At 44.6% G+C, this 15,711-nt stretch overlaps 1 protein-coding gene and 1 non-coding gene across 2 annotated transcripts in view; one reads left to right on the forward strand and one right to left on the reverse strand.

The window, feature by feature from the left end:
* Window positions 1–214: 214 nt before the first annotated feature.
* Window positions 215–286, reverse strand: Trnaa-ugc (transfer RNA alanine (anticodon UGC)). The gene has a single exon. It is a non-coding gene; the product is annotated as a tRNA-Ala (tRNA).
* Window positions 287–4,803: 4,517 nt separating this feature from the next.
* Bmerb1 (bMERB domain containing 1) overlaps window positions 4,804–15,711 on the forward strand; it is an 89,129-nt gene continuing 78,221 nt past the window's right edge. Inside the window, exon 1 of the mRNA XM_027940970.2 lies at window positions 4,804–4,909. Coding sequence (XP_027796771.1) covers window positions 4,804–4,909 — 106 coding nt within the window. The remainder of the gene's footprint in view (window positions 4,910–15,711) is intronic.

The following is a 15,711-nucleotide window of genomic DNA, read 5'->3' on the forward strand; positions in this document are numbered from 1 at the left end:
GTATGAGTGTGTGTTTGTGTGTTGGGGGGGGAGGAGGCGAGAGAAAGAGAGAGAGGGAAAAGATAGGGGTGGTCATTTTTATTTTAGTTTTCTACTGGTTTGGCAAATATCTCAGGCTCATTTTTGGAGTATTCTCCTCTGTCACATAACAACTTTCCTAATATGCGTGGGTCTATTTTGAGGCTTATCAATTTTCATCTTATGTCCTTTTTTTTGATGATGCTGGGGATTGAACCCAGGGCCTTGTGCGTGCAAGGCAAGCACTCTACCAACTGAGCTACACCCCAGCCTCAACCTATGTCTTATGGCTTTCTAGTAGGTCTTGATGTCTGGGCGTTAAGTTCACCTTATATTATGGTTTGGAGACAAGGTGTCCCCGCAAAGTTCCTGTTAATGCAGGACTATTCAGAGTGAATGGATTGGGTTGTGATAGCTGTAACCTAATCAGTCCATCCACGTTGGAATGAACACAAAAGGTGGTGACTTTGGCAGGTAGGGTGTGGCTGGAAGAGGTGGGTGCCTGAGGGCGGCCCTGGAAGGGTCCATCTTTCCTGCAGCCCCTTCCCTTTGCCCTCTGCTTCCTGGCTGCTCTGAATGGAGCCAGGCTCCTCCACCAACCCTTCCGCCATGATGATCTGCCCCACTTCGGGCCCAGAGCAATGAACTCTGCCCACGTGGACAGAGCCTCTGAAACTGTGAGCCCCAAATAAACTTCTCCTCCTTCAGGTTGTTCTTGTCAGATATTTGGGTCACAGCAATGAAAATGTGATTCCCACACTCTACCTTGTCCGTTTCTTCCAGGTCGACTTTCCTGTGCCTGGTCTTTGGTTCGTTCATGTAATTTTAGGATCAGTTTATCATATTTCAACTCCTATTCTTTCCTATTTTAATTGAATTGCATCCAAGAGAATCTTCATCTTTACCATATTGATTCTTTTAACCCTTGCACACGACAAATAAATCCTTCCCAGGATCCTGGGTATGGGAAGTACAGTTTCTACCACTGAGCTGCACCCCCAGCCCCCATTTCTTGTTTCAGTTCTTTTTTTTTTTTAATGTTACTTAACAGTGCAACATAAAACGACTTAATCAATTGTCCCAGTGACACAAAATAACGATTTTCTTCTCAATGTTTTATTTTGCTATCATGATTATATTTTTAGTTTAATTAATAACGTTGTAGAGGGCTGGGGCTGGGGCTTAGCGGTAGAGCGCTCACCTAGCATGTGTGAGTCTCTGGGTTCGATCCTCAGCACCACATAAAAAATAAATAAATAAATAAATAAGGGTATTGTGTCCAACTACAACTAAAAAAAATAAATATTTTTTAAAAAATAATGTTGTAAGGAAATACTACTATTTTTAATGTTTATCTTGTTTCCAAAACCTTGCTCTTATTCATTTTTATCAGCCTCTCTGTGGATTTGCTTGCATTTTTATGTAGGAAAATACACTGTCTGGAAAAGAAAGTTTTGTTTCACATTTCAATTCTTATTCCTCATTTATTTTTTTTCTTTTCTAATGAGGCCCAGAAATGGGAATAGCAGGCATATTTTTTCGTTCCCAACTTTAATGGGGATGCAACTGGAAGTTCAGCTGTAAAGGTAATATTTGCTGTATTTTATAGTTTTTCTCTGGAAAGTTGAGGAAATGTACTCCTATTCTTAAAATACAGACATATGTGACTGCTAATTTCTTAAAAAGCCTTTTCTGTATTCATTGAAATAACCAAATAACTTTATCCATATTTATTAAAATGAAATATCTATAGATTTTCTGACATTGGGCCATATTCCAGTTTGAGAACCAATCCCATTTGTGTCTCTGTGTGTGTGTGTGTGTGTGTTTCAGCACTGGAAATTGCACCCATTGCCTTACACAGGTGAAGCAAGCACTCTACCATTGAGCTATATTCCCAGTCCTGATGTGTTTTTATTTTTATCTAGTTTGGTATTAAGATCATATTATCCCCATGAAATGAGCTCTAAAGTGATTTTTATAAAATAAGGATCTGGGTCTATTTGGGTCTGTTGCTTTTGTAGGACTAGGGAGGGAAATAAACTTGTATAGTAATTCAGTTTTGGTAATGGTTATTGATTTTCTTTTTATTTCTTAAATATATTTTGATAGTTTTTTTTTTTTTGAAAAAAGAGAACGTTACTCATGTCAATTGAGTTTTAAACATCTTGCTGTGTGCTGTATTTTGTCTCATTTTGTTAATTTATATTTGACACAGGGTCTCTCCATGTTGCCTAGGTTGGACTTGAACTCATGATCCTCCAGCCTCAGCCCCCAAGTAGCTGGGAAGATAGGAGTGGGCCAGTGCACTCAGCTTCCATTCTCAATACTACTCATGAGTATCTATTTTTTTTTTTTTTTTTTTTTTTTTTTTGGTACCAGGGATTGAACCCAGGGGCACTCAACCACTGAACCACACCCCCAGCCCTATTTTGAATTTTATTTAGAGGCAGGATCTCACTGAGTTGCTTAATGACTCATGGGGCTGGCTTTGAACTTGGGATCCTCTTGCCTCTGTCTGTCTCCTGAGCTGCTGGGGTTACAGGCGTGCACCATGGCACCTGGCTACAAGTATCTATTTTAAAGTCAGTCTTGGGAGGGTTTTCAACGGAAGAAATCAGCTTTTGATCTTGTCGATTTTCTTCATTGCTCCTTGGTTTTCTATTCCCTTAATCTATTCTCTTCTCATCACTTACTTTTTCTTACTTAGGTTTCATCTGTTCTTCTTAAATGCGGTCTTTTGAGTCGAAAACTTAACCCATTTTAGTTTTCCATGTTTAAAACCATTTTAGTCTCACCTCTTTTTAAGGAATGCGTTGGTTAGTCATATGCCTCTGACTGTAACAAAATATCCGAGACAAGAAGTGTATCAAGAGAAAAGGTTTATTTCTGGGTCAGGGTTTCAGAGGTTCCAATCTCTGATTGGTTGACCTCATTGCTTGGGGCCTGTGACCAGGCAGCGCCTCATGGCGAGAGGTATGTGTTAGAGCAAAGCTTCTCATTTCATGCCTGGGACTCAAAAATAGAGGAAGAGGAAGGAGTTGGGGTCCTACTGTCCCCTTCAAGAGCATGTTCCCACTAGGCCAGCCTCTTAGTTTCCAGCACCTTCTAATAGCACCAAGCTGGGCACTCCACGCCTTTAACACAAGGGCCTTTGCGGAACATTCCAGATCCAAGCTATAGCAGCATTTAAAGCTGTCTATTTATTTACATCAACATTTATAAGTTTTGAAATTAGACACCATGATCTCCTTGTACCTGTAGTCCCAGCTACTCAGGAGGCCAAGACAGGAGCCCAGAAGTCCCAAGCCAGCCGGGGCAAAATAGCAAGACCCCATTCCTAGAAAAAAAAAAACTTATAAATTTTGGCATATGATACTCTCATTGTTATTCAGATCTAAATATTTTATGATTTTCTATGTTATTTTCTTTTTTCTCCCTTGAGCGATTTAGAAGTTCATTATCGATAATAACATTTTAAGTAGCTAAGTCATTTTCTTAAAGCACTGGGCCATTTCACACTTCCACAAGCCATATGGATACCAGAATTTGTCCCAGATGACATGTCTAAATGACAACATAGACCAGCAACCCATGTCCTGATACAAAACATCCTAACTGCAGTCTAGGAAGTCAGTTTAATGATGAAGAGGTTAAATCTGGATTCAAATAATCCAGATTCATGGACTGACGATGCCACTCAGTAAGTGTGGGAATTTGGTCAAATAATCTCTGTGCATCTCAAGTTCCCCCCTATGCAAAATAAGGCTGGCAGAATGCTGTCTCTTTCACAGAGTTATTGGGAAGTGCTTTGCACCCAGGTGCCATTCAGCAAACAGTACTGATTTTTATCAATCCAGCTTTGACTTTATATTTTCTTTTAAATTTATTTTAGATGTTAATGGACCTTTATTTTATTCATTTATATTTTATTCATTATATTTTTATGTTCATTTATTATTTATATGTGGTGCCGAGAATGGAACCCAGTGCCTCACACACACTAGGCAAGCGCTCTGCCACTGAACCCCAGCCCCAGCCCCTTACTTTTTATTTTCGACGCTGCCATGTTTTGTCAGTAAACCCACCTGCGGGTGTCTGGCAAGTAAAGACCCTGATTCCAAACAGCTTCCTTGTCCTGTGACCAAAATGTTCCCATCTATTTCTCTTTCAAGTCCATGCAAATACAGACACAGGAATGAGGAGTCAACACAAGCATCCATGTCCCATCTCATATTCAAAGTATGCACACGGATGCAAAAACCCAGAGATTTCCCCGAAGACCCACAGAACCCACAGATCTGGGTCCACACTCACGCTTGTCCATACTCCCTACAAAGATGGATCCATCGCCCACAGATAGAGACGGGCTCACCAATCCCACTCAAAACCTAGCATCCCACTGACAGATCGCATACCACCCACAGTGCCAGACCCATGCAGCGCAACACCACCCTCTCCAGAATGATCAGGAGCCTCGTTCTTACTTCTTTGGGGTTGGTTTTATTTTTTTGTTGTTCTTCTTAGAGTTTATCATCTGTCCCTCTTTCTCCCTACCCTGCCCCCAAGCTTTCCCCCTAAACCTCCATTGCGCATGTGCTCTGCATCCCTCCCCCCTCCTGGGTACCAGTCGGCGCTCCCGGGCGCTGGCGGCGGAAGAGATGGAGCCGCGTCACGAGCGCCCGGCCCCTTAAAACGCTGCTGGCTGGAGCCGCCTCCCTCCCTGCAACCCGCGGCGGGGATGGAGTAAAGGGGGACCCGTCGACCTGCCCGCGGGGATCAGCGATGGAGTTAAAGCAATCTTTATCCACCCATCTGGAAGCTGAAAAGCCTCTGAGGCGCTATGGGGCGGTGGAGGAGACAGCATGGAAAGCGGAGGGACTGGGGAGAAGTGAGTAATAGGGCAGGGGTGCTGGGGATCCGAGAGCTGGAGCCCGGGGTCGCAGGAGCGGGTGGCGTGCCAGCAGCTGACCCAGGGACGCGCCCCCCGGGAGGCACCCCCCGCAGCCCGGCTTTCAGCGCAGAGGGATGCGCAGCGCCGCGCCGCGCTCTCCGGGTGAACAAAAGGGGGGATCCTTCAGACTGGGCTTCACCGGGAGGCTTGGGCAATCGCCTGGCCCCTAAGCCAGGAGCCTGGGGTGGACTTGGGAGTCCCAGATCCCTCAGCTGGCATCTCCTCCTGGGAAGGAAGGTCTTTCCTGCAGTCGGAGGAGGAGGGTGCTTCCTCCGCCCGGGTTGCGTTAGGGCGCTGGGATGCACTAGGGCGCAGGAGCCGGAGGGCCATCCTGGAAAGCGCCCACGTCCCTGGAGAGGGGGGGAGTGTCCGCTGGGTTTCTGCTTGCTTTCACCGGCGCGAGGTTCCCGGCACACCTGAAATCCCCAGCATTTCTTCTTCAGACTACTCCTGTGTCGGAGGGGAGGGGCAAAGGTTAGGGGGAGGCTAACTGATCACACCTCCTCTTTTCTCCCTGGATTCAATTACAGTCTGGTTTGGGTACAGCCCTAGAAGGCGGTTCTGAAATCAAAGGGCTGCGTTTACTGGTTCTCTCTTCTGGGGTGTTTGGTGTCAGCAACATTTCCAAATTAACGAAGGATATTTGTTTCTAATTAATAGTACACAATAGTTGAAACTCCTGCTCTCAAAGTGCAGGAGCAGCCTCAGGGCTTCCAGGGAGGGCAGGGACTTCCCAGTGTCCCCAGTTGTGGATAGAGACTTGCCCTAGCCCGGGTGCCTCCTGCCAGGCTGAGAAAGGCCCTCTTGCCTCCTCTGGGACCCTGCTCTGGGTAACTGTGTTCAGCGCTCTGCCCTAGCACCAATCCGAGTTATGTTGGACTGAAGTATTGTGTATAAGCTCTTCTCCCGTCTTTACCTGGGTGAAAAATTGTGTGTGTGTGTTTTTCTGTAATTACAATGTAAGGAAATCTTCCTAGGATGGCTCAGCTGTATTTTGATGGGTTCAAGTTGAAATCACAATCACATGTATTAGTTCCTCACCTGCTATGAGGGATACACAGTGCTTTGAATCTCTTTCCTTTTCTTCTTGGTTTTATGCCCACTCCTTCCTTCTCCTGTTTCATCCTTTCCAAACCCTTTGGTTTTGGTGCTTTGGTGCAACCTCAGGGGTGAGAGTGTCTGTTTCCTACAAGCTCAAAATGATGTCAACAATGGCTGCTCCCCTCCCAGATTATCATGCCCTAAGAACTTTAAAGCATCATCTCATTTAATCTCCACAACAACCTCTTCTGGCATCATGAATTCCCCCTGGCATGGATGAAAACCCTGGAGCTTGTTAGATGACATGATTGTTGAGTAGCAAAGCCAGGGTTTGGACTCATGCTTGTTGGACCCCAGACTCTCAGCATGAAGGTTTATTGTTTTTGCATTTTCAGGAACCTTCTTAAATCTGTCGAGAGAGTCCCAGGATATGGTCAGTGATTTTATGTGTAGCAGCCCTGTACGTCTCTGCAGCTTACAGGGGCCTGGAAAGAATGCTGGGTCCATGCAGAGTAGAAGCCCTGGTCTGAATCCTCGTGCTACCCCTTGCTGACAGTGTGACTTTAGGCACAATTCTAAGCCTCACCTTGCCTCTGTTTTCCGAAAATGGAGATCATACTTAGACCTACCTTATGGCTTCATGTGAATGTTAAATGAGATCGCATACGTAGAGCTCAAGGGAAGTGCTCGCTACATACCGGTTGCTTCCTTTACTACTAAATCTATTCAAGGAACTTGCCTTTATTCTTACCAAGGAATTACATAAAGCAAGACCCTGGGCTACAACAAAAGTGTGGGTCATTTTCCTAATCTCTCTCTCTTACTGCCTTTTATTTTCTGACCATTTTATTTGGGAAAATTTCAAGCACACAGGAAAATTGCCACAAGCATCAATTTATGTCATTTTAGCCCCTGAAATTTTTGTGCTTCTCAGTCCTAAGCTGCAAACTATTAAAAGTCTGGCCAAAAGGCTTTCAAATCATCAAGGACTCTGAGACTTGTTTCTTGGCCCAATATGAGACCCCGAGTTTCTGATCTACTTTTGCATGGATCCCCAAATCTGTTTTTCCCCCCACTTTCCCCTATTCAAGTTTGAAATCTTCTTAAAGCACTAATCCAGGGTCCCACTTTGGAATCTTGAATCTGTTAAAGTGTGGGTCTCTGGACTCTTGTCTGCAACCAGACATAAATTCGATTCAAGTGGCATCTTTGGAAGTCTCAATTCCCAGGGGATGATGAATCCCTTCCATCACATCTGGGAACCTCCATTTATTTATTAATGATGTGTGAAAACTAGTACTATTGATTCTGTGGCATAGCAATTGCTCAGCCAATGTGATGCCAGAGAATAGAAAAGCCCTCTTAAAAAGAAGTCATGCTTTGTCTGACTTCCTCACGTTTAAATATTTTATGCTGAACACTGAATACACATAAATTAAAAAGGATTGAAAAGAGAAGAAAGATTGCAGAACTGGTTGTTTTTAGTTAACGTTGTATTAACTGCTGCCTTTCATGTCAACTCTAGTTTTTAAAATAAGAGATACTCGATGTTCTATAGGATAGTAACAGAGAATGGGAGCTTTGAAGTCAGGCAAACTGAGTTCAAACCAGCTCTGTCCCTTGGTAGCTTTATCACTGTGGGAAGACTGTGAGGTTCTCCACCAGTTGTTTCATCTGTAAGATGGGATAATAATAGTAACGGGCACTTGGAAGATTGAATGAGACAATGCACGTAGCACATTTAGCACTGTGCATGGCACCCAGAGTGCTCAGTGAACAATAAATGAAGGTCATGATAAAAGATTCAAGTTCATCTGAAATATACAAGTGAAAGGAGAAAGAGAACCATCATCACCACTTCCGTTTATTCATTGGGTGAACAGGTATCAGTGGACAGGTATCGAGTGCTTCAAAATGCCAGGCAGGACACGATTGGACAGCACCCAACTGCATTTTGCAGAGATTATTCTGAGGTTAACAGGCACAGCTTTTCATTGCTGCCATTTATTTGCAAATTCTGGGTATTGATTGTCTATACACTACCTTCCTCGTGGGACTATGTGGGGAAAGGTTTTTGAACCCTGGGAAGCCATCTAGTATTTTCTTGTTTGAGACAGATTCTGAGACATTGCTCTCATCCACCTTTGACAGCACTTTCTGATTAGCAGTGAGTTTTTTTTTTTTTCTAAACAGAGTTGGAAAATGTATAGTGACAATTCAGAGTGTTGAGATACATAAAAAGAAAGCTTTCATCCAAGTGTAATTAATTGAGGGAGACGAAAAGACAAGGTGTCTTTTGAAAACAACAACAGCAATAACAACTCAGGGCTTTTAAACGTTACAGTTATCTATGGTTGTGGTCATTTCTTCATCGATTGAATGCACCTTAAAGCATGATCAAGATTCTGGGGCAGGAGAAGTAGGGGAGAGGGTGGCCCAGTGGAGAGAGGATACTACAGGGGGAAATAACATCCTTATCAGTATTGAGGTAGAAATAAATGCACTGTGAGAAGGAGATTGAAATAGAGTGGAAAACCCAGGTGTCAATCTTTCCCTAAGCCCAGGGGGAGATGCCTGGTATTTAAAAGTCCAAGGACGTGTGCTGACTAGCAAGTAGATTATTAAGCTGGTCCATGTTTCAGACTTAATAAACAGTGTGATGACTGAAGTAATGTCAACGACTGGCGATCTACAGAAAAGATTCTTGGGGAAGGTTTTGTATTATTTTCATCTGTTGGATTAAATAGACTCATTTTATTATTTTGTTTTAGCATCCTTCCTTTTTTCTTATTATAAAAGTAACATATGTGGGCTGGGAGTGTAGCTCAGTGGTTGAACACTTGCCTAGCATGCATGAAGCCCCAGGTTTAATCCTAGCACAGAAAAAAAAAAAACACCCAAATTACTATAAAATATTCAAACAAACAAAAACTACTATAAAAGATTCAGGTTCATCTGAAATATAAAAACACATGGTGAAAGATGACACTCATCACCACTCCCATGTATGCCTGGAGCAGATAGGTGTTGAGTGTCTTCAAAATGCCAGGTGGTGTTCCAGGGGCTGGGGACACTGGAGGCTCCAGGCCAGCAGCTCAGAGGAATGTGCTTGTGTTGGGCCTGAGGACTAAACAGAGTCTCAGAGGGCGGAGAGGGAAGAGAAGGGCATCTCAGGTGAGCTGCCAGCATGGGGCAGGCGGGTGGAGGTTCCAAAGGCCAGAGTCCACGTACTGGGTTTTTTTTTGTTTTGTTTTGTTTTGCTGTTTCTTTTCCTCTCGGCATAGAGAGATCTGGGTCTGTTGGCTTTTGCAGGAGTGTCTGGTGAACCACCGGCTGGCTCCCTGGTTGAGCACGAGGGTTGGAGGCCAGTACAGATAGAGGCTCTCCTTTGGTGTAGCCTCTCAGAGCACCTCTCAAGAGGTCCCCCGAAGAGGCCCAGCATCCGATCCATTCATTCCTTCGCTGCATGCTTGCTGAACAGCCTCGAGCATTGCTATGTGCTAGCTTCAGGGGTCCAGAGCCAGAGAAGGCCCAGAACCCACCCTCAGGAGTCTTTGATTGTGTTCCAGCCCACCCTCTGCTGCTGCCCAGCACTGTGATCTTGGGCGATTGGCCTAACATCCATAAACCTCAGTGACCTCATCTGTAAAATGAGTAAAATGAGGATGGCAAAGCATGACTTATGGGGCCCTGAATAGCACTGAGGCTGACGGTGTTAAGGTTCAGCTCAGTTTAGCTGTTAACATTTGTTAAGAAAGGCCTCCTGGACTGGGTGGAAGGAGCAGGTGATCAAAGTCTGAGTGAGAGGTGGCCCTGTCATTGAAGAGCAGTGTCTCCCTAGGTTCTCTAAATCCAAGGTGGAAAATGACTATAGTGGATAGCAGGAATTATTCTGTTCATAAAAAATTCCCAAACAGGTAAGTCATTCATTCTTCTATTAATCCTTCCATCCATTTATCTGCCCCATATGTATTTACTGACGGCCCTTCTAGGCCAGGTGTTGGGCCGCCCTTTCAAGAGTACAGTAGCACTTTGAGCAGGGTGTGTATGGTCCCTGGCTTCAGCTGATATATATATATGTACTAGGGATTGAACACAAGGGTGCTTAACACCAAGCCACATCCCCACCCCTTTTTATTTTGAGACAGGGTCTCACTAAGTTGCTTAGGGCCTCACTTAGTTGCTGAGGCTGGCTTTGAACTTGGGATCCTCCTGCCTCAGCCTTCCAAGCCGCTGGGATTACTGCTGTGCCCCAGCATGCCTGGCACTTCAGGTGATTTAAGGTCTATTGAGAATAGTTCCTGTTTTCAGTGCTGCAAATCCAAGGCCCCCAAAGGTTCTGTTATCTCTTCCAGTCCTTGTGAAACTGGATCCAGGACATTTTGCCCTCTTAGCTAAATGTTGTCAAGAGATTAATTCAGTTGTTTTGCTGACAGACGAGTTTTTGCTGGCCTCAAAGGCCATTGTCTCAGAGACAATGAATCTTAATAGAGTCAAACCAAGTTTTATGGGCTATTACTTCAGTCTTGCTGTGGATGCATTGACCCCCGGCATCCCATTCATTGCTGGAAGCTGGACGCCCAGTGTGTATCACACAAGAAGCACTTAGAAGCTTCTCATTCAATGGACAGTTGCTGACTTGATAATTCAGAGTTGAGGTGCCAAATACTTTCATTTTGTTTTGTAAACCTTCAAAATTGTAGAAAAAAATAAAGTTAGGGAGCATCTCGGTTGGTCTGAATCACCCCCTTGTCTGGTTTGCATGCTTTGCTCCTGATGCTGCAGTTAGAGGAACCCACTTCCTTTAAAGGAAACACGCAAGACTTTCAGATCAGGTACAAAGTAACAGGAACAGATACCACTGTCAGAACCCTAGGAGGTGAGAGGGCTGGGCCAGGTGTATTGCATGGGCCCATCTCCTTGATTCTCAGATACCAGCACAGGTGAGGGGCACTGTTCATAGTCAGCTGTGTTTTGGAACCATTAAACAAACAAACAAACAAACAAACGAAGAACCCAACAAGCCACAGTTAATAGACTGGTCCATTTAAAAGACATTCTAATTTCAGGCAGAGAAGCTCATTTGAGACAGTATCAGTGGGCAAATGGAGTGATCTTTATTGGAAAGCAATCACATAGCATCTCTTATTTATTTATTTCATACTGGGGATTGAACAGGATCCAGGACATTTTGCCCTCTTAGCTAAATGTTGTCATCCCCAGCCACACCCCCCTCATATGCACATTATATATATATATACCCCCTCCACACACATAACATACATATATATTATTATTAGAGACAGGGTCTCGCTGAGTTGCTTAGGGACTTGCTAAATTGCTGAGGCTGGGTTTGAACTCGTGATCCTCCTGCTTCAGCCTCCCCAGTTGCTGGGATTACAGGCGTGTGCCACTGCACCTGGCTCAGGTAGCATCTCTTAAAATTTAAAATGCTTGTTTGCTTTGAGTCAGCAATCTCACCCCTGGGATTTTAGCCCTTATGAAAAGGTAAAAGATTCATCTGATCTGAAGGAAAAAACAAAAAACAAAACAGAATATACAGAGTATAGGCCTCTATGTGTTGAAAAGCACTTGTACACAAAGATCTATGTGCAAAATAAGCTGGGCCCTAAGTACAGACCTATTAGAAGAATGGTCAAGAAAGTCATTGTTCCTCCGCTGTGAGAGGATATGCCATTGTTAAAAAGGAACAAATTAGATTTGGGGACGTAGCTCAGCGGTAGAGCCCTTGACCGGCATGTACAAGGCTGTGGTGGATTCAATTCCCAGCACCACCTTAAAAACAAAAAAATGAGAGCAATAGTTGTCTTGGAGGATCACTGAGGGAGACAAATGAGACCCAGGAAATGTATATAATAGGATCTCATTTTTTTCAGGACCAAATCCTTGCTTTCTGTCTTGATCTCTGTCTCCCTGTCTGGGAGTGCCGGCGACCAGCTGTCCACGGCTGCAGGATCCATCCATCTTTATCCTCTTTAAATAGACAGCAAAGTGGCCCCGGAGCACATCCTGGTGGTTAAAACCAGTGCGCAGGACATCCTCAAGAGCAGCCAGCTGGGGTCCCGGGTGTCTGGGCTGGATTCCAGGAGCAGAGAGGCCCATTTTCCTAGGGATCAGTCCTTTGTTACTTCTCAAAGGCTTACCCAGAGGTGGGCTGAGGTTAGCTTCATTTGTCTTCTCTACTGAGATAAAATAATAATAACCAGAAAAATGAAGTACCATATTCAATACACAAAATTAACCGCCAACTGTTTTAAGGTGTACGATTTACTAGTGTTGAGTACATTTACAATGCTGTACAGCCCTTACCTCTGCCTAGTTCCAAGACATTTCTTCAGCCCAAAGGAAACCCCGCACCTGTTAAGCAGTCCCTGTAGGAAACAGGCTCCTTTTCTTCATCAGCTGCTGGGTTCATGGTTGAGATCCCTCTGACAAAAAACACAGATTAACAAAAGAAAAGCAAGACAGATTTATTTAATACAGGTTGAATATTCCTTGTTCAATATATTTGGGACCAGAAATATCTCAGATTTGGGATTTTTTTTTTCAGATTTTGGAATATTTGCCTTTACATAATGAGATGCCTTGGGAAGGGGACCCAAGACTGAATGCCAAATTCATTTTTTTTTGATATGTGCCTTATACACCCAGCCTGAAGGCAACTGATTATAATATTTTTGGTGCACCTGTGTTTTGAATGTGACCCATCATGTGAGGTCAGATGTAGAATTTTCCACTTGTCGCGTCAGGTCGGTGCCAGAAGATTTCAGATTTGGGAGCATTTTGGGTTTTGGATGACATGAGAACCTTTGGAAGTGGAAACCCAAAGAAAAGGGCAATGTGCATATTTGTATGGACAGCTGTGCAGATACTTCCAGTACGAGGGACTAAAGGGGATGATATAATGGGAATAAACTGGAAGGAACTTAGCAAGACCTTTAGTTCTGATTCTTTTGGGCATGTATGTGCGACATTTCTTCCTTTTGGGCATAGAGCAGGACAATTGTCCCATGAGGGTCTTGGGGTGGGAATCCTATTTCTGCTATTTTCTCAAATGCTAAGATGCCAGCTTTTGGGGTAGCGTGTCCTGGACCCCATCATGTTCCTTCCCCAAGTCTTAGGAAATCACTACTTTCCATCTCGGGATCTACCTGCCCAGGATATTTTATATATGACACTCACAGTCATGTGACCTTTCGGGTCTGTCTTGTTTCACTTAGCAAGATGTTTTCAAGGTGCCTCGGGGTAGTTGAACGTGTCAGTACCTCATTCCTTCTTCTGACTAAGTGATATTCCTTTTATGAGTAGACCACCCTCTGTTTATCCATTTTTCTGTGGATGGACAGTTGGGTTTTCCCTACCTTTTGGCCATTGTGAGAAATGCTGCTATAAATACTGATGGGTACGTACTGGTTTGAGTCTTTGTCATTGTTTTGCAGTGCTGGGGATGGGGTCCAGATCTCCCAAATGCTAAGCACACATTTTACCACAGAGCTGCACCCCCAGCTCCCGAGTGCTTGTTTTTAAGTATTTTGGGCTTATACCTGGAAGTGCAAATGCTGGTCATATGGTAAGTCTATATTTAGCTTTTTGAGGAAGACACAGTGATTTTTGACTTCCACATTTTCTGGCAATTTTCCCACTTTCCTGTCTTCCCTGGAAGTTTATGATTTTTAGTATATGGAGAGACAGTGTGGGAAGATGGTCTCTTGTAGTCATTAAATAAATACATGAATTCTTCAGTAGGGATCAGCCTGCCTTGGTTCAAAGCCTGCTTCTCCCACTTACTGACTGGTTGATCTTAGGTAAGTTGTGTAACCTCTCTGGTCTTTCATTTATCCCTCTGCCTTGATCACCGAAATTCCCATTTCTTAGGGGTGTGTTGAGGAGTGTGGTGAGGTGTAGCTGATGCTTAGCACAGTGCCTAGCACATAGTAAACCACGAGAAGATGTCAGCCATGGCAATTACCAACAATGGGCAGCAAAGAGGTGCATTAGTCAGCTCAGGCTGCATAAGGAAGGGCCCTAGACTGGGAGGTGTAAGCAATAGGCATTTATTTCTCACGGTTCTGGAGGCTGGAAAGTCCAAGGTGCTGGCCCAGGAGATTTCATTCTGAGGCTTCTTTGGCTTGGAGAAGGCTGTGTTCTCATTGTGTGCTTGTGTGGTGTCTGGTGCATATGTTGAGGAGAGAGGGGCAGGAGTTGCAGGGAAGGCAGAGGGTGAGAGAAAACAAACTCTGGTGTCTCTTCTAAGAACACCAATCTGCCGATGGGTGGTGCAGGCCAGTAATCCCAGGAGCTCTGGAGGCTGAGACAGGAGAATCGTGAGTTCAAAGCCAGCCTCAGCAAAAACGAGGCACTAAGCAACTCAGTGAGACCCTGTCTCTAAATAAAATACAAAACAAGGCTGGGGGTGTGGCTCAGTGGTCAAGTGCCTCTGAGTTCAATCCCCGGTACTAAAAAAAAAAAAAAAAACATCAATCTTATTAGATGGATTTATGAGCTCATTCAACCTTAATTTCCTCCCTAGATGCCCTGTCTCTGAATGTGCTCACATTGGGGAATTAGTGCTTCAACATATGAATCCAGATGGGGGACCCAGATCGGTCCATAGCAATAGCCTTTTCTTTTAGCTCTAATCTTTGGTGCTGGGGATGGAACCCAGGGCCTCGGGAATGCCGGGCAAGTGCTGTGCCACCTACCTGCAACCTCAGCCCAGCAGCAGGCTTCTTATTTGGGACCGGAAGTTGCATTTAACATCATGATGTCTTGGGGTTGGAAGGAAATTTGGAGTTCATCTAGTCCAAGTTCATCTTTCTCCAGTTCTGCATCATCGGCATTGACATTTGGGGCTAGACAGGTCTGTTGTGGGCGGGTGTCTTGTGCTCCTTAGGATGCTTAGCAGCATCTCTGTCCTCTGCCCACTAGATGTCAATAGCACCCCACCCCCGCCCACATGTGACAACCAAAAATACCTCCAGCCATTGCCATATATTCCCTAGAAGGGCAAAACTGCCCCTGTCAAGAGTCGTTGATCAAGTCCTAATATCCTTTTTGATGCACATACTTGAGGGTTTTATTTTGTTTTATTCTCCAGTGCTGGGGCTCAAACCTAGAGTGTGTGCTGAGCAACCCCTACCACTGTGAGCTGCACCCCCAGCCCTTAGTCCTCCGATTTTGGATGTGGGTACTTTCTAATCCCAAAGAAGGTTCCCGCCCACTCTCTGCATCTCTGCTCCCAGGTCTCTGCTCCCCGGTCCTGCTGAGGTCTTGCAGTTTTCTGTTCACACGCACAAAGCCCTGCCAATCAAAACTGTTGGATGTGCTCAGGATGAAGCCCAGAGAAACACAGTTCTGAGTTTCCTGGAGCATGAAGAAAACTCCCCATGCAAAAATGGATTCCATTCTCCTCCAGGCATTCCTGCCCAGGAAGTCCCCTGCTTATGACAAACTGAAGTGAAGGAGAAATTGTCACTTTCACTTAGAACACAGGAAATGCTCCAGGTAGATGACTAGAAACACCCTCCCCACGACAGCCCTGCGCTCTGCTCCCCCAAGGAGGGTCCCTGAGTCATCCAGAGAACACCGGCTCCAGGGTTTCTCTGGAACATTATCCATTTCTAGGGACTGACTGGCTCCTCTTTTTTAATCTCCACTTCTAGGAGTGCACAGGGACC

This window comes from Marmota flaviventris, chromosome 19 (genome assembly GCF_047511675.1).
Source record: "Marmota flaviventris isolate mMarFla1 chromosome 19, mMarFla1.hap1, whole genome shotgun sequence".
In the NCBI taxonomy this organism is placed as follows: Eukaryota; Metazoa; Chordata; class Mammalia; order Rodentia; family Sciuridae; genus Marmota; species Marmota flaviventris.